We start from the raw sequence: 25,831 nt of genomic DNA, 5'->3' as shown, positions 1-25,831 counted from the left end.
CACCAGTCATCGTCATCAGCATCATCACCACCGCCATGATCACCAACAACTAGAAAAATAGGCTAGGCTTTTTATCATTGTCGCAAGGAAGACAAACGGGAACGGCACAAGGAACACATATGGGGGCAATTTTTATTACGTTCTAACGGGTCACGAAATGACGAGATAAAAAAGGCGGCTGCTGTTGCTACTGCTGCTGCATCTGCATACCGTTCAGGCAAAATCGTCCTTTTCCTGGAACGTTTCAAATTATGATAATTTCATGCCACCTGCTTTTCTTTTTCGCCACCGATTGTACCCTGCCGGTTGCTGGTGATTTATAGAGTTCTATTCTTTTTTGCCTCGCATATTTTGCTTGCCGATTATGCTGGTGAACCTTTTGCGACCTGAATAATGGAACAGTCAGCAACGTACGGATGAAATTGGTCCAGTGGCGCCTGCAGTTGAAGCTGGGTTTAAAGTTATCAACGTCAAGCTCCGGCTGCTGAACGATTAAATAGACCATCATGTGCATACTGAGAACATTTGCACTACGTACAGACTTCAAGAGAAACTTTAAGTTGGTTACACAACCGGAATCAGTTCCTGTCAGTTGCATTGTCCTTTCATCGTACTGCATCGACTGGAAGACGTGTAAGTAAGTATGAGTAGAAAGGACTCTATCGAGCAACTGCAAAGCAGGCTTTGACTTCAGATGATGGTAACACTTGTCATGCTCAGAAAAACGCAGTGCACTTTTTGATGCATTTTGTTGTGACGTGACCGACTGTGAAATTAGTTTGTGTTTTGTTTAATGCAGGCGATTCAATCGTAGCTTGAGAAATCGAACCCTTGCCAGCATTGGAAAAGATTTTCCGGAAAGCTGCTGCAATCCCACCCACCCACAAGTCGGTGGTATATAGCGCACACTATACACAGTTGCCACATTTCTCGGCGTCGCCGTGCAGAAGAGCACGACGACGACGACGACGGTGTCAAACAAGTGCTCACTGACATAGAAAAGATTCGATTTTCCGGAATTCGAGACGAGTTATATTGAGTTCTTTCTTGTGTCATGTTAGCTGGGTGGTTCTGTGACGGGTGGGCGGTGCGTTTCACGTTCCGTTTTGAGAGCACACACACGGTAAGGTTGTTCATTATCAACGGAGAAAAAAGGCTTGGAATTTTGTTTTTCACAATAAATTCTCCTCGTAATTGACACTTTTGTTTAGATTTCTGGTTTTTAACGCCGTCAGTAAAGTCAACGAGGTAATCGTGAAGGACTCAGTAATCATCAGCTCAGTTTTATTAGATTATTTCTTCGTCATAATTTTTCCCTTATTTTTTTTTGTTTCCCCCACAAAGAAGAAGCCGATAGCTTCCATCTCGTTTGTCGACAGCTCATAATGGTTTTGGCGCATCGTTCCAGTGCCGGTGTACCGACTGAATCGTGCTTCACATGCCTCGAAAGGGATTACAGCAGCAACCGACCGGACCACCGGAAGTGATGGTGACGACGACGACGACGACGACCTGCTCTTCTGCGAACGGTTCATGGTCGAACGGCGACGCCGTCGTCCCTTTGGCGAGGAAAGCCACAGGAGTATCCTTCGAAAGTTTCCGGACGTGCTCCACCGAACTGCTCTGCCGTTTCGGTGGTTTGGTTCCACTCACCGTTACAACAGGAACAGTGATATCGGAGTGGATATACGGATGAGTAATTACCTTGATCCTTGAACCTAGCCCAGTTTATATGATTTAGCCCGGCTATCTGCCACTGTTCAGAGCTGGATTAGAAAGTGAAATTAATTAAGTTCAAAACTCATTAAGAAGCCATATAAGCGAGTCCATTAATTTGAAGCTTTCTCTCACCCGCCCACCCCACCAGGAACGATTGGGCTGCTGCTTCGTACTGGATTTATCGCAATTCTACAATTTATTCCCGTCCTCCTTCACTCTTTTTCACTCGGTCAGGGGTCAGTGTCTGCCGCCTGCGGATGGTTTCGTACGGCTTCTAATTGAATTTCACTGAAGGAAGCTTTGCGTTTTTTTTATTTCAATCAATTCCAAATCACGTGGATTTCAAGTGCGAAATGTAATGCAATCGTTATACAGGAGGTTTCCGGTAGCTCTGGATGTTTTGTAAGCAAAAACTTCAGTCAAGCACATTTAGTTCATTTCTAAGACAACTAATGCACCTTTTGGAATTGGTTAGAAAAATTCGATGAAACGAAATTAGTGGAATTTCGTGGCAGCACAATGCCGAATGCAGAATTTCACACTAACCGTACGTTTGATGCAGTGAAACTTGACCACTTGACCACCACTTTAAGTTTCTAAACATTTCAAAAATTACAATCTCAGTCATAAAAGGTTTCTGTACATTAACTCGCTTTCGGAAAATAAAATTAAATGTCTTTTAGTCGTCAAATATATTTTTGATATTAAAGCGCACCTCAGCATACCTCTAAAAACATTATATCTAAAAAATTAGGATGCAAAGCGGTATTCACAATTGTTCGTTTTAGTTCAGAAAGTAAAAATCTCAAATTTGGTTGGACCTCCTCTCGAGTAAGGGAAGCCTCTTCTTTTCTCAAGAAAAAATCCGTTTCTGTCAAATTCTCTTATTTTCGTACACTTATATCTCCGGAAATATTCGATTTAGAGAGAAACTATTTTCACATTTACTAAGAAAATTGGTATTTTTTAGCGACCGTGCTGCCATTTTTTTAAATTCGATTGGCAAAACTGCATTTTGCACACAACTCCAGCCTATTCACGATAAATATTTAATATTCATTATTTGAAATTGAAGACCTCACAATATAGATTTTCTTAGAGCAGCGGTGCCTGCCAGAAATCAAAGCAAACGTTTGACGCCATTTTGAAATCCAAGATGGCGAGGGCGTGGTTCGGCTTATGCGGCGGAAACTCTACAATTACTACTTTTTCGGCACGGTTGTGACTAATAGAAGTCGATAATCGATATTTGGCGGCATTTTAAAAATCCAAAGCGGTAGATGGCAGTTGACCAACCTAATCGTAAAGGATTTCATGCTGTTTGCCTTGCCAAAAACGAGCCACTTGAGTAAGCCAAAGTCCGCCAGGCTAAATAAAATAGATAAAATTGTTGAGTGCGTTTTCAATTACACCACTCAGCAGATGGCAGTTAAACATCCAGTTGTGTTTCGCTCGGCCAATTTGTGAATTCTTCACACCTTTACCCATTATAAGTTCAAAAATCTGAATTTTTACCAGTTACATCTAATAGAAACATAAGAATGTGAAATCAAATCGTTAACTCATTCGTTTCTTGGCGGATTAACAAGATTTTCAATTTCACAACTTCCCAAACTACCAGGGAATCAAAATATCATTGTTCCTCCCAGAATTAAACAACAGAAAACAAACATACATATACGTATAGCAATCAGAATGTATCACAACAACAAAATGAAGGGAAAAATGTCGCCTCGCGGGGATGAGTAGGTTAACATTAGGTGAAAATATATTTTGATACACACTTGCTCTCGCAAGTGCTTGGTTTGGTCTTATAGGTATAAAATAAATTATGCGTTTGTCGCAAGTCGGCTGGTTAAGGGCAATGCTTTATCAGCAACTTGAACAAAAGGGACAAACAGCAACTTTAGCAACAGTAACTTTCACGCAATAGTGACCAACTTTCATCACACATTGTCCCAACATTCTGAACCAGGGACAATATCATTGTCTGCTGTGCGTTCGTGATTTTTGATTCTCTCCAAACTACACGTGCATATCCCAAGTAACAATTTCGGTTTTATTGCGCTCTTATGATGACTTTTATGACCCGAATTGGTTACGAAAACCGTGATAAAAATGAAATGAAACTTACACTGTATTTCAATGCATATTTTCAAAGTCATGAAAAAATTAAGTAATAGTAGGATAGTAAATTTATTTATAAGCAAATAATTAACTTATCGCATAAATCTTAACCAAGGGGTTAAAATCTCTGGACTTCCAAGTCCAGTTACGAGATTTTTTAATATTAAATTCTCTAGAGAAGGTGAAAAATGGAACACCCTACTAGCACAGTTGTTATAAACTAGTTGTGGTAACCGATTAACGACTAATTTCAGTCATAAATAAGTTGCTGCAACCAGAAATGAGGGAAGTGTGCTGCTTGGGCACGCCTAGGGCTAGGGCTGTCAGTGAACATATAATTGCGTTTGAAGCGAATGTTAAAACTTGACCTAACATTCGGTTAAAATTTGGATATGTACTTGACTTTGGACTACAATTTTGGAATTGGGCTTTTTAGAATTTGACTTATAAAAGGGCTTAAATTGCGATTTGATTTACTTACTGCTACTTACTTTTAGCAACTTGGAACCGGGGTGGCTACTGCTGCATCAAGAATATCTCTCTGAGTTAAGTGGTCCTGGGCGTCTCAGTACATTCAAGTCGGCTTCAGTCGGTTCGGTGCCTTTATTCCTGATGCCGGTGGGGAATTCTCCAAACTCTCCAAATAGTGCCCACCGCTCATGGTTCATATGCCTGCGCCACTCTCAAATTTCTGTTTGTAGTCCAAAACTCATTCCGTTCGAATACGGTAAGTGCATGTATGTCTTCCGTATGCAAAGTTACAGTCTCAAGTTCGTAGAGAACTACGTAGAAAGAAACTGAAGTCCTCAACTCTCAATTGCCGGTCGAGTGCGTTTCTAATTACACCAACGTGCAGAGTCTGATATCAAGTTTTGTTTCGTTCTTCAACTTGTTAATCCTTCACACATTAACCTCTCAATTAATGAATTCAAGAGCTCTTGAAAAGCTTTTCAATACCAGACTGGGTTTTGCTCAATTTAAGCATACAGAGTCAGAGCAATCTGCTTCTCACAACGACCAAGAGCTTTCGTTTTCTGTTCAACCGGTTGCTCTCCCTCTGAATGATACCTGAAAACTGTTTTCTCTTATAACCACTCATCTTGCACAGAAGGAGCCCAACTACAAGCAGAACTAAGCTTTTCTTCACGTATTGGTAACAAAAGACCACTGAGAATATCGGAGAAGCAATTATATGGATTGAAACGATTTGCTCCGTGACCTTGTGAGCATGCATTCGGTGGCTTCGGCAGAAAAAGAAACATGAACCAAATTTGGTTGAAATCGGATGTGGTCAACTACAACGGATATGATCACTTGAGAGGGAATTACCCCTAAATAACCTTGAAAATTGAATTTTTCAAAACACCCAAGATAGAATATTTTAAGACCTGCTCTAAATTAATTGTTTTGATTAATACTAACATCCTGTGAAGAGAAATCTGAGGTGCATGTAAGTTAAATAATAAGTGCCTTTAGACATAGCGTGTGACGTTCATTCGGGGGCAGAGCAAAGTACACAAAGCAAAAGCAAGACAACTCGTCGATTATCGGAAAAGGTAACATCCGACTGAGAGAGAGAGAGAGACAGAGCAAATCGATGCGTCTTCTGAGCTTTGCCAGTAAAACGCCGAGCATTGAGATTTTTTTCAAAGCACGGCAGAAGCCTGCTCAACATTCCCTGAAACCGATCTTAAAATTTGTAATTCTAACCTTTCATAAAACGACCATAAAACACTTATAAAACTAGGGACACGCATACTAAAGAAGGTTTTCAAAAAAGATTTTAAAGATCCTCTTATTTTTCGTATTCTTAAACGTTCTTCAAGACTGGACACTTCTCTATCGACAGACTTCGCAACCGGCTATTAAAGTACAGGACAATTACGGGACTAGTGAAACGATCCTACTAACTCTATCTAGCTGCGCTGCCCAACCGAGATTCGGACACACGGCGACTGACTTGTTAGATTAGGATAGTAGTCCGATGCTAACTGGGAGGTAAAAATCCTCTTAAAACTTGTATCTTCTATCCATATTTGTTTACAGTAGCTTCCAAGAGCCGCTTAAAACTATAATGAAACTATCGGAAGTGCTGATAGTTCTATGTTTCTCCCCTTAAAGAACACTTACAAGATATTATATGTTTCAAAATGGCTGTATATACTGGATCGGCTTACTGATAAAGACTTTATTTTATTATTTTAAAAGAGCTATGAGAGAAAAAAGTATCCACAGATCCCAATGAATATTTTTGTTGTATAATAGCTTATCAAGCCATAGCTTATTGTATAATAGGTTACTGTTTCACGGGTATTAGCGTGCTTGTTGGGATATTGCGTTTGATTTGCATTCATTTTTTGGAGCACATTTTTCATGCCACGCTCAGCTTCTTGATGATTTGTGATAAAAAAGTCAAAAAATTTCAATGCGCCGGTTATTTTTCCCAGACTATTAATTAGGAACAACCGCCCAGTTAGCCAATAAGGCCATTACAAAAAATATATAGAGTTTTTGTCCTTACGATGTAGGGCAACTGAGGGGGGGCTTTCAGTTCAATATTATAAGACTCTTCTATATTCATACACTTATGATATTGGAGATAACCAGATTTATAAACGCCCATGTTAAAGGTAGTCAAAACAGCCTTGTTCGCCTTTTTCCACAGGTTTTAACTGAATCCACCATGTAGCGCTTATAAAACTAATATTTCTTGCACAAGACAAAGAAGATTTTTACAAGAGTGTGATAAATTTATCTATAACTAGGAGACATGTGAATAATGTGCCCCAGCTGGACAATACGCCCCTATTGTATTCTTCAAGAAACCAAAATGCGCTTGAATAAAATTTGTTCCAATTAAAACAGTCGATGTGAAAAATCATTGCAATGCAATAGGTCACATAGGGTGCGCGACATTAAACATACGGATGATAGGTATATGGACATTAGGCATAACGGACGGAATTCGTGATTTGGCCATTCGAAGGTAATTCGATTCACCCTGCCTATTTGCAATACTTTTCTAAACTGAGTCGATAGGACCTTTTGCAAGCTAACGGCAGATTGTTTAACTCCCATTATGCCTACCATACATTATATCTATCATCCATTATGCCTAACGTCTAGAGTGCTCAAAATATTGGACAGGTTTTTGCTTGATTTTCGTTTAGAAGATCCCCATTTCTTCAATTTGCTTCAGGTTTTGACGTCCATTTTGACAGCTTAGTTATTTATGCTAGAATGTTCTTTCTAACTCGGGAAACTAGCAGTCATTAACTTTTCGTTGGAGTGCCTAATTTCGGTTGCAGTTTTTGGGCCCAAAAGCGGGGTTCCGTTTATAGAAATCTATTCATTGCATTCTTCTTGCCCATCTGAACACAGCGAATATATTTTCATGAACAAAATGACAAACATGTCAAAAGAAATGTTTGACTATAAATAATCTACCTAGTCGCAGACAACTGATGACAGCTGTCGTGGGGGGGGGAAAATCTTTCCGAGGATCTATATGTAAGGATCCTTACTAAAAAGGTAACATAAGCGTTTCGTTGATGTTATGCATTTAAAATTTAATTTAAAATGCTTAGAATAGAAGTTGTTATTCCATTTTATAGATTACGCATATGATTTGTGTTTGTTTCAAGTGCTATTAGGAGATAATTTCATCGTAAATTTATTCATTACTTAATTTCCAAGGCAAACCTTTCAGTATGCAATTGTTGTATAACACAAAGTGCTTAGGTGGAAGCTCCGAAAGTGGAATATACATAGCGTTACACAAACTTAAGCAAAAAGCCTTCCAGGCAGTGCACCACCACCAGAGCGCCAGGGCGCGCCAGCATTGAGCATTGCTTCAATCAAACATATTTGCTTGTTTTCGCGCTTCCGGAAAAGATACGCGTCTGCACAAGTACGTAAGTGCAGAGCGGATGTTGGCTTGCTTGTTTGTTTGTTTGTTTATTTGTTTGAACAGGACGGACCAGAGAATGGTTAGGGCAATATTTGGCTATAAAATTCAATTAGTTAGATTGAATTGGGAATGGGCAAATCGGGACGGGAAGTCTCTCACCGCCGAACAACGGTGCGGTACTCGCTGGTAATTGTGTCACGTTTCAAACCAACGAATGAGAATAGAGTTCTAGGGTTGTAAAACATTGTTATTGTTGTGAAATAAATATCAGGAAATAAACGATCAAAATTATTCAAAAACAATTCTTGCTCTATAGTCTCTGAATATTGTATTTTAAGACTATCAAATGTTGGACATAATTATTACTTGATTTTTATTGCCCATAACAATCAAGCATGGATGTTATTTCACGTTCAATTTCGACTTTCTCCACAATGCAGGTGTGAACGTCGAGCCAAACCAGACATAATGTAACCATTTTTCCTAATAATTTATTGCTCATGCTATAAATTCACTGGATAAAAACCCAGCATATCGCATATTTCCATAGAGAAGAGCTACATCCGTTCGCTTTAACCTCGGTGTAACAACTATCAGTCAGTCGTAAAATCAACATTTGGTGTGCAGATGCCGTATGATTTCATGGGTTAAATTGGGTCTGACACCACCACCTGTACCTATCAGAGAAAGCTGTCAAACAAATCCTGTCGAATCGCAGATCAAATCACGACTTTGATATAAATTAAGCAAAATCGTCCTCAGGTCGAGGCTCAGAAACCAACGCCACCCGCCTGGAAACCGTCCCTGGTGGTGATGACCCTGTTGCCTGCCGTTGACATGCTGCCGACTAACTGCCTCGTTGTGGGAAGTTGCGTGCAGCTCTTCGTCCCACGGACGGGCTGACCGGCCGCTGCCGGATGGCGGTTGGGCTATCGAGATCATTATCACGGTGACCGTATCCTTCAATGGTGCGTGAGAATGATATGTTTATAGTTATTGCGTCCGTTGTTGCTGTCCTGCGCACCCGCCCGGACGGGCTTCATCTCGCATCTCGTTTGTGAGTGCACACAGTCTGCGGTCCAGCAGCGGCAGAATCGCTCTGGTTGTTTATCGGAACGCGTGAATGTTACCAGTGTTTGGTAAATGAAAGTTCGATGGAACTGAAGGGGCATACTCGATGCGATGGAACCGACAATACAACCGATGATTTACGATTGTTCCCAGGCACCGGATTGTGCGTGTGTGTACGCAATAATCCGTCGTGCCGGGCCGGGCGGGGGGTTTGGTTCACGTTCGGCTGTGCCGAAAATTTTCCAGGCCAGGCTTTTAGAATGGGCGGCGAAACGTGTGGGTGATAAATATCACTGTTTTGACGCCCTGTTGACATTACATGAACACGGGATAATTGGACAGACACCTCCGGTCTTCGCCGGGTGTTCTCCGGGGACCCGGGACCCGGGAGATACCGAGTGCCGAGTACGCGTACCTGATGGGTGGTTTACAGCGGTTTTCGATTAATCATTGCGCGCCCGTTCGAGGTTAGAGTGTCATAAATCAAAGTACATACACACGCATGTTCAGGGAAAATCGGACATTTGACGTGGCTTGATTGATGCCCGGACATGGCTGCGGGGAAAGACAGCTACAAAACACAAGTCAGGGTGGAAAAAACGGTTGTATGTTTAGTAACCGTTTACCGATGTTAGATAAATTGTTTTCCGCTGTTCAAATGGTGGTTCAAAAACTGATGTAAATTTTTGGTTGCTTTTTGGACTCCCTACTACAACCGACATCCCCTACTACTGAAAGGAGGTGGAGTGTGAATGAAAAAAGCTAAGTTTTTCAATGCCCTTTGCAGAGAGTGTAAACGAAAACAGGAAATTTTCCTTGAAGATTTTAGAAAAATTGAAGGCCTCGAAGTATTAAAATACTGTTTAAAAGTTCACCAAATATGCTCATATACTATCCGGAGAGGTTGCTTAGGATAAGACCTGCCGAGTTACTATTAAATACCACGACGACTCTGTCAAGTATTGAAGCATTCAGCAATCAGCACAGCTTAAACCTTTGTCATTGAAAAAACCTTTTGTCAGTGCAAGTTTATAAAAACGGCACTGGCTCGAGGTGCGTAATGAAACCTTTTGTCCAAAAACAAATTGTTCGGATAAACTAGCTGTAGAGAGTAAGATTAGTTAAAAAGTAATAAAACAAAATGGATGAGAATAAGTGTGAAAAATACCAACACTCAAGCAGTTCGCTCAAATAGTAACACTACTGCAAAAAGAATAAAGTGTGGAATACAAAAAAAAAATTACATTTGAACAAAATCAAAATATTGCTCGCAGAGGTAATCTCCATACAAAAAAAAAGTTCACGTCCAATTTTTTATGAAATTCTGAATCCATTTGGCCCATTTTATGCGATAATTCTGAAAAATTCTCATATATAGGTACACACTACTCATATTCCAGTGGTCCAGACTGGAGCACACGGAAGCACGTGCCCCAGCTTATAATAATATGCCTGAAGGTGTAACCAGAAAGTACGGAGATTTAAATTTAATAGTCTGATATTTTTACGATAAGCTAACTGCCTTAAAACAGATTCAGTCTCATATCAAATTTTGAGGTCCAATTTCAAGTACAACTCCAACTATAATGTCGAATATAATTTCAATTCCAAATTCAAGTTCAGTTTCTAGTCCAATTTCAAGCCGAATTTGATCTCCAATTTTACGCCAATTTCAAAATTAATGTTCTGTCCAATTTTAAATAAAATTTCAATTCCAATTTAAGTCCAATTCCAAGTCCTATTTTATGTCTGATTCCAAACCCAATTTGAAGTTCAAATTGAAATCCAACTTTGAGTTTAATTTTAAGTTCAATTTAAAGTCTGACTTTCAACTCTATTTGAAATAAAGCTTCAGGTCCAAACTGTTCCAAACTTCACTCCCATTTCATGCCAAATTTAAGTTCAAAATTGTATTATAAACCTAATTTGATTGCAATTTCAAATTCTGTTTCATGTCCGATTTTATGTCTAATTACAAGTCTAATTTTAAAAATAATTTAGTTTTTATTTCAAGTCCCTTTTCAGTCAAGTTAAGTTTAATTTTAATTTAGACTTCAATTTTATGTGCCAGGTATTTCTAGTCTAATTTCTAGCTTACTTTTCAAACCCAGTTTTAAGTAAAATGTTAAATTTGTGGTCCGATATTATGTTTAATTTCGAGTAAAATTCACGTTTAATCCCAAGCAGCAATTTAAGTTTTTTAACGTTCCTCTGATGGATTTCCTGACCAATTTCATAAAACCGCCAATAAAACTATGAACACCACTAGAAGATTCAGATGACCGCTATACATCTTCCTTCCGACCGAGAGGCCTACTCTATACAAGATTTTTTATAACCTCTTGAAGTGTCAGGTCATAAACTTAAGTAGGTTTATTACGCTCTGCCGAAAGCAGCAATAAAACCGATTGTGCTTTTCGCTTTGTTCAACAACGCTATAAAGGATATAGCTATCTATACGCAGTATAGAATATATGATAAATTTTCGGCGGTTTCCGTAGTTGTGCAGCATATGCGCATTAAATTTTACCGTGCATATTGGAAATTTTGCAAGTTTTAAAAATTTGTTTAAACAAAGTAGCTCTATTCGATTAGTCAATCTTAGTTTCTGGCAAAATCATTCTAGCTGCATTTTGATATGAAAACCGATTGATATTAACTGCCTTTCTGCAACTCACAAAGTGCTTTGAATTGTTGTTTGGCGACAAAAAATGCTAGTAAACGGCAATATAGCCTCGCATCAAAAAATGATTCCGCTTAGGAGATCCAATATTCTTCACAATAGCAGCAATAAATCTGTTTGGTCAGTGTGATACCATATTAATAGTATCATAAAACTAATAGCTTTACTGCGATTTGACAACCAACCACCAAGTAAGATCAACTTTGACTGTTGAGCCATCCATATTGTATTGCTACGCCCTTCTTATAGTAAGTGTATGAGCGATGCGTCACAGCTAACCAGTTTTATCCTATTTTTTTAAAGAAGTATGACAAACGAGCTCAGTTTGATTCCCGATAAAATCAGCTTTTTTCAAAGATAAAAGAGATTTCGCTATTTTTCGTAGTATAGAATACTGACACCTATCGGGAAACAGTGGAATCTACCCAGCTAGCACCAACTCGTATATCAATGAACGAAAACTATCGTAAATATCTCCTAACAAACTCGAAATCGTAACTAAAGCTGGATAAAGTGGGATCAAGTTGATTTTCTGTCGTATATAATGATAATGACTGACATACATACGATTTTCAGCACGAAATCATAGAGTAGTACGGAGCGACTCGCGCTTAATCGGATATTATCGTATATAAATACTTATATAGTCGTAACGCTCAAAATTATTCGTAATCACGTATATCGCCTCCAAAATAGTACGGATATGCCAATGTTGCGCGTGAAATACGATTTATTTAGCATGTATATCTGTACGTAATGCTGATTTTTACCTTTTTTATACATACGAAGATGCTAGCTGGGTAGTATTATTTTTATCGTAAACTTTTTCGTACATTGGTAAAATCTACGAACCATTTTGTAAAATGCAATATTTCGTAGGAATATAGCTTTGTTCATATGTATGAAACATTCAAGACCGATTTTACGAATCTACTTCGTGGTAGAAAACAACGAAAGATTTCGTACAGCAAACGTCCGTTTTCGTACTATAAACCAAGTTTTATTATCAGTGTACGGAGCATCGTGATAAAACTAGAGGTCATACCGCAATAAAACCTGCATAAAACTCAAATAAAACCAAGCGGATTAAGAATTGCTACTTGAGATTTAAAGTATAATTTCAGCTCCGATTTAAAGATCAATTTGAAGTTCGATTTCAAATCCAATTTCAAGTCCAATTTAAATCCTATTTTAAATTCAATCTCATGTGCCATTTCAAGTCCTATTTGGTACTTGATTTCAATTCAAATTTGAAATCAAAGCTTAAGTCCAATGTAGAGTTCAATTCAACGCCCTATTACCAGTTTAGTTTGAGGTCAGGCTTCAAGTCTAAATTGGCCTAAATTTTAATCTAATTTCATGTCCTGTTTTAAGTTCAACTTCAAATTCTATTTTGAGTTCAAGTTCAATTCCAATTCGAAGTCCAAGTTGAAGTCCAAATCCAAGTTCCAGTTTAAATCCGAATTCTAATCTAATATCAAGCCAAATTTTATGTCTAATTTGAAGCGAACTCGGGGGTGTCCAGGCTCGGGAAAGCGTCGGCCGTCTGCTCTTGGAAATTTAATATAAAAAATCGTCATGGTGTAACCCGCAAGATCCGAGTTTTTATTCTGATCGACCGATATTTTTATGATAAGTAAATTTTGCGTAAACATTTATTTAGACCAAAATATGCTTCCGAATGGTCAATGCGCCACCTTTTGTTTCTGACTGGGTACGCAGGTGTCATACATAAAGTAAGACGAATTCAGACAAACGACGCGTACGATTTCTATGTGACGCGCTCAAGAGAATCTAGGTGAATCTTTTATTAGTCCGGGGAGTGTTCCTGTTCTAACCATTCTTGACAGGAGTTCTGTAGCCGCCAGATTACCAAAGCTGCTTTGACAAACGAATGGTTGTGGGTTCGAATCTTACTAGAATCAGGCCACTTGATGTAAAAGTGGCTCAATCATGGGTTTATTTTCAGATCCCTCTTACCCTTTCGTCATGCAGAATTCTGTATGATCCCAAAGTAGCCTCCTTGGCGGTGCGAAAGTCACTCTTGTAGTTAGTGACTGGTCAAAAGAACTGAGTGAGGACTCCCCGGGGACGGCTATAATTGGTAATAGCATTGGCGTATGAGAAACGAGGTGAGATTGAAATCCCTAACCTATTGCAGAAAATCATTCTTATGGTTTCCAATCAGAACCTGCAAGCGATACTATGTCAAATCAACCTTCCTCCACGGTAGCGCAATGCCGAATGCAGAGTATATTTTCAAAGCTCTGAACCAAGTCGGCCGAAAATGTACACGAAGCTGAAGTTCTGTTCAATAAACTGACTTAGCTGACATGGATCATTACTACGTGTTGACGTAATTTGTGCCACCGCCCGTTGTGTGCGAAAACAGCTAGATAACTTCAATAGTAAATGTGCTCTTTGAAAGGTGCTGCTTCACAAAAATCATGAAACCTAACACAGAATAATACAATAAATTCGCCATACACTCAAACTCAAATCATTTTTGTACGAAACATTGACAAAGATACAGAATATTTGTTTCCGAAAATCTTCAAACGAATCCCATGGCATTGCGTTTCATTTGCTACAACTCTGGCACGTAGATAACTTTTCACATCCCACGCTTTAGCCGTGCGATTCCATAGAATATCGGAACAATCACCGTGAATGAACCATTGTTGTACACATCGAACCGTTATCAACTTTTCTTACCTTGATCCTGGAGCGTTTGCTCCAACCGAGCATGTGAAGTTCTTCTCAAATAGTAGATACAATTACCACGGGCGGGTGGCGGCGACGGGTTGGAAAACGGCATGCCAGTCGTAAAGGAAACCCAACAGCGCGAAGACCGATTCGATTCGCTGTGCGAAAAAGTCCTAGGGTAAAACGTACACGACCTGGACGGATGCGAGTTCGAATGTATGGGTATGATGGAGCAAACAAGTACTAAATTCCAGCACCCTCTCGATTCGAACCACCCCACTGCTACTACTACTACTACTACTGTTTGCGCTTGCTGCCAGTGAGATAAATTGCTTTTCAAGCCTGCCGCCGACCGACCGACGGAATGGCTGTCGGACGTCGTTGGAGGGTGTGGGGTTGTTGTGGAAACAGGCCGCGCTCCTCAGGGAAAACAGATTGTGGGGCACGAGGAAATCGCCGCCGCACGGTAGCAGCTAGCTTCGATGATCGTAATGAGTTTTGATTACACGGCTGCCTTTCCTCTCATCATTTCAGACATTCCGAATAGGGATTAGGGTGCTGATAAAAATGTTATGTAATTTACTGAAAGCACAAGCTTCTCTAAGCCAAAACGATAAGAAGGCTTCGGAAGTATCAAATTACCGTTATCCGGCCAGCTTTGCTGGCTGCTTTAGATTGTGCTTCTCCACCCCCTTCCAAAGTTGGTGCTTTCAACTTGCCTAAACTCTAGGCAAAGTCATGTCCATTTTCCGCTTTGGTTAAACCATTTAGTAATTTCAATTTGATTGCACTCTCAGACTCAAACATACACACACACATTTTGCAGTATTAATGAAATTCTTGTTAGCATTGTTCACTACATACCGCGCACCTGTTCGAACAACCATCAAACTTTCCACCGAAGCCATTCTCATTTACGCCAAGACAAATGACGGATGACGGGCGATTTATGCGAAACTTTTTCGCCCGTTTTCCACCCGCTCATCATTCATGCTTTAGTGGCTGTGCTGTCGTCGTCCCATCATCATTCCGGTAGTCCCAGCATGGGCGTTGTCATTAGGACCAGCTTCAGCTCCCCCCGACCGTTCGTCCGTCCCAATTTTGTACCCTTCGGAACAAAGAAAAAGCAACAAAAAAAAAGCTGAAATGAAACTTCACGTCAGGGCAACAGCACACACAATGTGAGCCGAAGCCCGCATTTAAATTTATCGATTTTCATTCATAATCTAATTTCTCCCGTCTGTTTTATTCCGTTTTTTCCTTGCAGTGTCACTCACGAACCGCCGCTCTCTGCCGTTGCTCCCGTCGCCACTACCAACTGCCAACGATGTCGACGCTGTCGCTTCGCATCAGTCTCGAGGGTGGACGGGTCACGAAGACTATCCAGTTCGATCCGAACACGACCGTCTTCGATGCGTGCCGGATTATAAAGGACAAATTCGCCGAAGCGGTGCAGGGACAGGCCCAGGAGTTCGGGCTTTTCCTGGCAGATGAAGACACCCGGCAGGGTGTGTGGCTTGAACCGGCCCGCAATCTCGGTTACTATCTGCTGAGAAATCACGATGTGCTGGAGTACAGACGAAAGCACCGAAATCTGCGCGTTCGGATGCTGGACGGAGCGATTAAAACGATCCTGGTTGACGACTCACAACCGGTGTCCCAGCTGATGGTTGTCATCTGTACGAAGATTGGTATCACAAACCACGAAGAATACGGCTTGGTTCGAGAGGATCCGGATGCTCAGAATGAAAATCTACCGGATAACAAATCCAACACCGGAACGCTGACGTTACGCCGAAAGGTGGCCGAAAAGGAGCGTGACTCCAAGATGGAAAGTTTGCGGAAGAAGCTGCGCACAGACGACGAAATCAATTGGGTCGATGTGGGTAAAACGCTCCGCGAGCAGGGCATCGACGAAGCAGAAACGGTTCTGTTGAGGAGAAAATTCTTCTACTCCGATCAGAATATTGATTCGAGGGATCCGGTGCAGTTGAATTTGCTGTATGTTCAGGCCAGGGATGCCATTCTGGATGGAACGCATCCCGTAACGCAGGATAAAGCCTGCGAGTTTGCCGGCATTCAGGTGCAAATTCAGTTCGGCGATCACAACGAATCGAAGCACAAACCAGGATTTTTGGAGTAAGTTCTTTATCCATCAATTAACGATATTTAAATACCTTAACTGTTGTTTTGTTTCATCAACAGTCTTCGAGAGTTTCTGCCCAGCTCGTACGCTCGGGGGAAAAATATCGAGAAAAAAATCTTCGCCGAACATCGACATCACGTCGGTTTATCGGATCTGGACGCCAAGTACTTGTACACGAAAACGGCCCGTGAACTGCCCACCTACGGTGTGACGTTCTTCCTTGTCAAGGAAAAGATGACCGGCAAGAACAAGCTGGTTCCGCGGTTGCTGGGCGTCACCAAGAGTTCCGTACTTCGGTTGGACGAGCACTCGAAAGAAATCCTGAAGACGTGGCCACTGACAACGGTGCGCCGCTGGGGTGCTTCTCCGAATACGTTCACACTGGACTTCGGTGACTATGCCGATCAGTACTACTCGGTGCAGACGACGGAAGCGGAACAGATCGTACAGCTGATTGCCGGCTATATCGATATTATTCTGAAGAAGAAACAGGCCAAGGAACACTTTGGTATAGAAGGTGACGAGGGATCCACCATGGTGGAGGAGAGCGTGGCACCGTCAAAGTGAGTACTTAATTGATGATTTTCTAATCCTAGGTTATCTCTACTTATCAGAACATCAATTCAGTAAAAAAAATTCTGAAAGTTTGTTTCCATGAACATTTTACTAGCTTCGTACCTACTTTTAAATTCTATCCATGATATTCGTTTACTATGAATGTCTACTATCTACTGGTTAATCAGAAGAATAATGGAATTGTGTAAATGGATATGTGCGCCATCTGTTAAGACTAGCTGAAATTTCACGCTCAGCCAATGGTAACTCTTTTTTTTTTCAACTTTACAAGATATTTTGTTTAGTCAGTCAGATCTGGAAAACAAATGCTCAATTTTTCTAAAAGTCCACCTAATCTGAACAAAATTATCAGGATCAAAGTTCTATAGAACGCTAGTTTTATGAAAGTTTGTAAACTATGAAAATTTAGGGAATTACGCAATATTAGCAGCTGCAATTAATAGCATCACTTCTCGGTTTTATGTCATTTTTGCGCTAATATTCTGGGACTCAAACGTCTTCTTTAAGTTCAAACATCTCTCACAGCCCTATCGGTCGATCGCGATGATATATCGGTGTCGTCCGCAAAACTAACAAACATGTTATGTGTTTGTTTACTTTTCATAATGCGTACTGCACAGCCATGTAGAACATCACTTTGATTTAGTCCATCCCACGTCGCGAAAGCATCTGAGATCCCTCCCATTTTCTGTACGACTGAATCGTACGCCGCTTTAAAATCCACTAACAGACGATAAGTGTGCAGGTTGTAGTCGCGGAATTAACGCAAACCAAACATTTGGTTAGTTGTGGAATGATTCCCTCGAAAATAACCTTGGTGGTTGCCGACAAAGGCAAACTAGGATATAGAAGGCAACTTATAATATAGTAATGCACGAAGTAAAAGATTGTTGCACCCTTCGCACCCTAGTTTTAGAAATCCGGTCGCAGTTGCTGTCAGTTGCTTGCAATCCTACTTTGTGTTATTGTTTGTCAGCATTGAGTAGTGCCTGAATGTGTACATTTGATCTGGCGATTACCATCGGTTTGTTCTTATAATTACATTTTACCAGTAGAGAATTCTGTCTGTCTTGTACTCGTTCTTCCTACTGTTCTGCGATCCGATGATTATGTTCCCTGACACAGACTGCCACAGAACAAGTTAAAATCCAAACACGTACATGCTACCTACTATACTAACGAACCTGGTGGTAGAGTGAGCATTTTTTCCAACAAAAAAACACACGAACACACACGAGAGCATATATCAGTGAAAGGAAAAGAGTGTTAGAGACTCTGTTACCACTTTTTGGTCATCGCGTTGTTCGAACTTCCACTTCTGTTCTGTACATCAGCCTTCAAACGACGAGGAATTGATCGATGTTGATATTTTATCCCCGAAAAGACCTCACTTCGATAATATCCGAAAAGTGCCGATCGATCAAATCACAGAATGTGGTTCTCCATTTGGATGTTCCAAATAAAATTCCAAATCCAAATGGAAAGTAGGTCATCAGTTCCATTTCTCAATGGCCAGGCGGACGAGCTCCTTGCAATTGCTTTACAAAAAAGTCTTTGGACGCTGACAAATGAAGGTTGAGGACCATTCAACGCGAAGTTAACGTCGTTGAAATGAATAAGAAAAACAGCGGTTCCAAGTACGAGACGGATGCTTGAGGAAACCAGCTTCGAACTTCTGTAGATAAACCCAGTCTGACACTAATCTGACTAAAACAAATCATCACGTACTAAGTGAGTGGAGTGCTAGTATATTGGTGGACGTGGAACAGTTGGTCATGAATCTGTGTTACTCATCGGTGACGTACTGCTAGGCGAATGAAGAGATTGGCACGATCATTAAGGGCACGAAAAATTCCGATAATGCACATGAAGTCACATCCCTCTGTAATTGTTAACGTTTCTTTTATTACCCTCCTGATGTACTAAAAAGATATGTAGGGGAGTGTCGTCGTGGTTGGGCCACGTTTTGGAATTCGCCCATAACTTTCGTTGCAAAAGGAATTTTGGAAATCTAAGGTCTAAGAAAAAGGTATATTTCCGGAAAGTTTTGAACTGATTGCTTGAAAAAAGTTATAGGCATTTACGTGAAGACAAAAAATGTTGTCATAGTCGAGCCATGTTGTACAGGTTGGGCCTCCGCAGAAAATGTACGACATACGTATTGAAATTTTATATAGAGACATAAAAAGAATGAATTCCGTGAACAACGGCTCAGATAGGTATAAATACCTTATTTTTAATTGCATTTTTGCGAAATTTTGGCGATCTTGTAAAATCAATGTTCCTACAATGGCCTTTTCCGAAGTGTACAACTACAATGAAAAACACCAAAAATCTAGGTTTTTACCGTATTAATTATGCTTTATTTCATCACATTTTACGAAACTGACATTCTCTAGCGATTACTGCGATTCTGCGCTTAAAATTATGGTGGCCCAACCATAACTACTCAAGTGGCCCGACCTGTGCAAATAGCGCTTTTCTAGTATTTTACCTTAGCCTTCCCAAACACCTTACTGGAGGGGATTTTTCTATAGTCTTCGTTTGCAGCATAACACACTTCATATATATTCAAAATTTATCTCAATAATTGCATTTCATGAATCATTTCTTGAAGAAAAGTTCATCGCGCCTGGGAAACTTTTTTTCTTAGATTTAGTCACTGAATTCAGTACGGGTGTTTTGACTACACGATTGAAACTCACAATATTGTGAAAAGTTAGCTGTCACAGTAAGAAGTTTTACAATGGTTGTATGATAGATATCATGAGTTACTAGAACTGTAAAATCGTGATGGCCCGACCATAACAGTGGCCCGACGATAACGACAATACCCTACAGATATTCGCATAGAAGCGAAGGCACTTGAGCTGATAGATAACATAAAGGGATGTCGAATCGGAGCAAACAAAATGTTCTTAAAAAAAATCGAAAATATCTAGCTTTTTACGAGTCATAATGGCGGACGGCGTAATCCGTGTTTTATGGTTAGTAAACAGCTGGATACCGTCCTGTCCAATGGATTGGTACACCACGTCTAAGGAAGTAGTCGACTCAATCGGTGCTGAACAACACACCCACCTTGAATATCATCAAAATCATCGGAATATCAATTTAAGTCGTAGTAAATAGATGACTTCAGTCATTTTGGTTGTTGAGTGTTTTGACCGACAGCTTGATGAAAGTTGCCAATGCTTTTTTAAAAAGTGAAAAGAGAAGTAGTTTGACGTTGCTCCACTGCGGTACGCCCCAGAGATGTTGCAAAATCGGTGAGATTTATGCTCCAATCTATACACAAATATAGCCACTTGCCGAACGGTAAAAAAAACTCCTTAGATCTCAGGTCTTGCAAGGAGGATAATATGATTAATGGAATCAAACGCGGCTTTCGATGGCATGCTAATTTACAGAGATGATATACGTGTTTAGGAATAATTATAAGCGTTCCGACTGTATAAGTATCTATATACGATAATATCCGATTAAGTGCGACTCGTTTCGTAATGCTATACAATTCTGTGCTGAAAATCGTATGTATGTTAGTTATTATCATTATATACGATAGAAAATCAACTTTATCAAGCTTTAGTTACGATTCTGAATTTGCTTGGAGATATTTATGATAATCTTCGCACATTGATATACGAGTTGGTGCTAGCTGGGTCCACATTTGTATGGGGCAAATGTCCCAAAGGAATGGGAGGCATAGTAGTGGGAAGGAAAACGTCTCAAAACATTTAAGTGCATGAAAAGAATTCCTGCAAGAATATTTATCTCACTCAGCAGGTATTCCTAGGTTCCAAGGATTGCGCAAGTTTATCTTGCTTTGAAATAAATTGAAAGCCTCATTAAAAAAGTAGGTATGAGTGCCAGCATTTTTGTCAACAAGGCCCAAAGCCCAAGTCTATAAAACAGGCTCCCGGTACAGAAATAATATTCTTAATACAGTGTTGTCTGCTTAACCGAAGCTCTACAAACCTACGAACCATCGAACCATCACATGTGTCAGTGTAAAACTATGTTTTGCAAGCTTTGATACCAACTTCATGATAAACCGTATATGTCAAGGGCCTCCAACGTTGTAAGATAGAACCCAGCACGTAGAAAGGGTCATTGAGGAGACTGGGCATTAACCCATGCTTAAGTCACTTGACCTCGAATGGCCTTTATTCTACTGAGATTCGAACCTGCGACCAACTGATTTGCTCGTCAATGCAGACTCTATAATCTTGCGCCTACGGAGCCCCCTTCCAAAGTACAGCTTTGTGACTTGGCAGTGAAAACTTTGAAATGCGTGCAGAGTAGAAATGCTTCCATGTGCGCTTGCGCTGAGTCGACATGCCTCCAATAACGGGTGTCCCACATTCAATTGCATCACGCAGAAAACGCGGTAGAAAATTACCCACTGGATATTTTCTCTTGACGACTTGGGTAGAAGTAGTTTAGAGTGTATTGTTTATACTGTATTTTTATCGCTGTCAGTTTTTCGAAAATGGCAAAAAATAGCGTCAACCGAAGAGCAACGTCGCGAATTGATTTTGCGCAAGCACCTGGAAAATCCTCAACTTTCTAATTGGGACATCGGAAAACAACTCGGAATCGTGCAGTCAACGATGAGTCGTACGATTAAACGTTACCACGAAGCTTTGAGCATCGAACGGAAGAAGAAATGCGGTTAGAATGGATGTTCTATTAGCGATCAGGATCACAAGCGTATCGTGAAAGCGTTTAAGCGGAATCCCCATGGTTCGATTAGGGATGTGGCCAAAAAGTTGCCACCGAAGCCAACGGGGTCAGTTTCGTAGCCAAGGACATGAACCGACCCAACACACCGGAACTAAGGCCCATCGAAAAATACTGGGCTACATGGAGAAAAAGAGGGTTTCCGTACAGAAGAAGCTGCAGCCAGATGTTGAACCTCAGAACCTCATGAGTGGAGTTAAGCGTAAAGCCTAGTATAGAGTTCCGAGCGAAGTGAAAATCCCATACAAACCGCTCAACTTTTTCACTAGCGCAAAAGCCGCATTTCACTTCACTCGGAACTGTAAACAAACATGATCCACCGAAATTAAAGATTGTGGATGACATCTTTTTCACTTGGGTACTATTCGTTCGCACGCGCCTACGCTCGTGAACAAGGCTGCAGCTAGCGAAAACTTGACGTTTCAAGCCAATGAGTGTGTAGAGGTGTGGAAAAGGAAAATATTTGTTAATATTGGCGACAAAAACTTCATGACTCCAAAAACATACCGCAACGAGCAATGCGGACTTTTTTGTAGAATTGGACGTCACGCCTAACCGTTATTACTTGTTTTTCGGTTCCAAAAGCGTATTGATAATGTTTTGCGCTACACTTAACTGCTGCAGCACCATTGCCCCACTTGTAAATACCGCATTGGTTTTAAATTTATTTTCTCTTCGCTCGAACTGTGAACCCTTCAATTCACTTCGCATGAACTGTAAACCGAAAGCTAATGAAATTATTAAGAGATCCACAGTCTTTATTTTCCGCGAGCGAAAAGGGACGCTTTTTCACTTGTTTCAATTTTCACTTCGCTTGGAACTGTATACTATGCTTAAGGTGCGAGCATACGATTACGGTATTGAAGTTGAATAAAATATATATGCCAAAAGTTTGCCAATGGGTTACAGTCTAAATGTTTGAAAAGCGCAGCACGTGTTAATGAAAGAGTTGCTAAAGGAAGACGTTGCTTGGACTGGAATTTTGAAAAGCCCGTTCCCTACCACTTATTCGCAGGACCGGGACGACTGTTGTTCGCTAACAAGAATAGCGTGACTGCGGACGGAAGGTCGTGGCTTCCAAGATTTCGAGGTCATTACATCCCGGTATTGAATCCGACGTCGATATTGATGTGGTTGGTAGTGCTACGTATCGAATGTGGTCAGAAAACCCTGTGCATCTCCCCCCTCTCTGGAACGAGAGCGTCCCATACAACTGAAACACAAATTTCTGCATAACTCGTGAACTAATAGAACTCGAGAAATTTTAGACTGTTCCATAAAACGTTAGTCTACTACTAAAACCTACCTATAGTAACACTAGATGATTCAGGGCGAGACGGCCGCAGACCACGAGGCTTGCCAGCGACCCGCCGTCGGAAGTGTCGGCCGCTGTGGGGGGTAGAACCCACGCAGGAATTTACTTTGTCTGTGTTTATTTGTTCTCCTAAGTCCACAGACGATTATTACTTTCATTCAGTTGGGACTAAACGAGCGACAGCAAGTAAGGAGGGGATCACACCTGCGAAATGGTACTTTCCGCGATAAGGTTTTCCGTGACTACCACTGCCGCAAAAAAAAAACACTATATTAGGCGTTATGGTCAACCGAGAATTCATTTTTCGCGAAATGGTATTCGACGAAATATTATACAATCACGGCGAATATTTTAATGCTATCTGCTTTATTTCGGCCATTCGTGTTTCGGACTTTCGTGATTCGGCCTTCTGTGTTTCGGCCATTCGGTACCAGGCCGATTTGATCGACTATAAATTAGTATTTTTTCATAGAATTTCTGATATATAAAGATATTTGATGTTCATGGATTCCTGAAACATCGTAACTTCGCTGACATCTCGTTTTTGTTTTGTCAATTCGTTTTTTTCTAGGGCCACCTTTCTGCAGCATGAAGAAACGACTCCTTCCGGCAAGGTGGAAACACAATCGATTGCGAAACCAGCAATCATGCGCGGATACGACGGTAAGTGCTAGCTCTGTTGTTTGTTCTTTGGTTACCACCCACAGTTCTACATGACCTTTGATCCTTTCGAAATATGTAGTTGCAAATGATGTTGACAGCAAAACATTTTCAACATTTTCCCCGCAAAATAACAATCTGTATGCAATTGGGTACTGCATTGAACTTTCAAAGCTTCTGTAATTTGAGTTGTGTAAATGAAAAAAAATCCGTTACAATCACTACCAGTAAGGCATACTTTTTATGAACCTCATAAAGAATATCTCGAGTTAAAGAATGATAATCCTACAAATATGGTGCGAATAATTTAACGCCATATCGTCCACACGATTCACCACTAGCTTTCGAAATGTCCCCCTGGAAGCAAAGAGCTCTCAGTTACCACATAACCAACCCACACGAAAGATACTTCCTCAATTCGCACCAGACAATAAAATCCATCATATCACACAATAGTAGCGAACCCGTGAGGCCAGATGCCTCCCACTGGCCTTTGAGCATCAGAGCAGCACCAGATGAGCAGTGTGAAGCACCCAATCTCGGGGTTTGTCATTTTACCGTTGCCATCGGCAGAACCTATCTACTAGCGTGACACGTTCTGCTACGTATCACCACATGACAACAAGCTGTGACGCTTCCAGAGTCCAGAGCTTCAACTTCAACTTCGTTGGCAGAACGCAATGGGGATGGGAATGGGAATGGGGAGTGCAACCAGCCGAGCCCCCTGGCTAGAGAGCTCTACCACCGGATAATGCGGAAAGGATGTTGGCTGTCCATCAAACACAACTCATCGGCAGGATCAACGGGCTGAAGTCGTTTCTCATTTCTGAACAAAAAACACACATACTGAAACACACACACACACATATTCGAATATGTTATTCGTTTCATTTCACCTATTATCTAAGTTTGCTTTTCCGCCCAATAGCAACGGGTGCAAAGCTCCGTTTCTGTTTGATTATTTATGTGCAGTTTTATTTTGTATTCTTTTCTTTTCGTTTCATTTGCTCCTGTTTTCCGGTTTAATTTGCGATGCTGGTTGGCTTGATTTGCAACCTTCGCGCCGCAGGCGAGCGTCCCTACGGCACCGGGGAGATGCAGTCCATGCAGTACGGTGCAATCGTGGGACAGGTCAACCTGGCCCATCAACCGCCCATGGTGAGCAGCGTTACAGTTCTTTTATTTTTAATATTAACACACATACACTTAGGAACTTGGTTTATACAGTTTTCAATAACGGTTTACTACTATTAATTTTTTTAAAACAACTTAGCAGCAAGTTTTGACAAAATTTAAAATGATTTTCGTTTTTTTCATGCTGCTTTGCCAAACTAACGATTGACTAACGCAACCGTCACTGCACAGGCGTAGGTGAATTGATTTTCTTATCTTACTCTAAATTTCCCGTAGTGTTATCAGACAGTAGTGATTGGCAAAATTACTAAAACCTGCCATTAACAGCGGCATTAGATATATTTTAATCCCCCCGTTTTTTTCGCACCCCCAGTTGCAGCAAACTCGCATCAGCACGGTTTTGTCGGAGCCACAGCGGGCCCTTATCGGGTACATTTCCGCCGGTCAGGATGCGATCAACAAAGCGGAGAAGGATCTGGAGAGCAAAGCGCAGCTGCCACCACTGGGAACGGATCCGGGTTCACTGCAGTGGCGCGAGGAAACACTGGACACGTCGAAGCAAACGGTAACCACCCATCTGGCCACGATGAACGCCGCTACGGCTCAGGTTGTGACCGCTTCCCAGCCGGATGAGATTGATCACGATGCCGTGGGAGCTGCCGTGTCACAGATCACCCAAAGTATTCCGGAGGTGACCAAGGAGGTGCGTTTGATTGCTGCGCTCATGGATGATGATTGTACCGGGGATAAGTTGCTGGAAGCAACCCGGAAACTCTGCGCGGCTTTCAGTGATCTGCTGAAATCGGCCGAACCGGAAAGCAAGGAACCACGGCAAAATCTGTTGAACGCAGCTAGTCGAGTGGGCGAAGCCAGCGGACAGGTGCTCAGTACCATCGGCGAGGAAAGCATTGAGAGTCGTGAGCTGCACGATATGCTGCTGGGATTGGCTAAGGCCGTAGCGAACACAACTGCGGCACTGGTGCTGAAGGCCAAGTCTATTGCGGCCGTTACGGAGGATGAAGCAACTCGAAATAGAGGTAA

General features: G+C 41.1%; 1 protein-coding gene across 7 annotated transcripts in view; it reads left to right on the top strand.

Moving 5' to 3' along the window:
- The window catches only part of LOC128738464 (talin-2), a 135,165-nt gene that overhangs the window by 82,315 nt on the left and 27,019 nt on the right, over positions 1-25,831 (top strand). For all 7 annotated transcript variants that reach the window (XM_053833631.1, XM_053833628.1, XM_053833627.1 and 4 more), the window contains 5 exons: positions 15,484-16,355; positions 16,422-16,925; positions 23,568-23,659; positions 24,726-24,814; positions 25,164-25,827. In XM_053833631.1, the coding sequence (XP_053689606.1) occupies positions 15,544-16,355; positions 16,422-16,925; positions 23,568-23,659; positions 24,726-24,814; positions 25,164-25,827 (2,161 nt within the window). In that variant the 5' untranslated portion in view covers positions 15,484-15,543. The remainder of the gene's footprint in view (positions 1-15,483; positions 16,356-16,421; positions 16,926-23,567; positions 23,660-24,725; positions 24,815-25,163; positions 25,828-25,831) is intronic.

This window comes from Sabethes cyaneus, chromosome 2 (assembly GCF_943734655.1).
Source record: "Sabethes cyaneus chromosome 2, idSabCyanKW18_F2, whole genome shotgun sequence".
Lineage (NCBI taxonomy): Eukaryota > Metazoa > Arthropoda > Insecta > Diptera > Culicidae > Sabethes > Sabethes cyaneus.
This window is presented reverse-complemented; position numbering and strand designations above follow the sequence as displayed.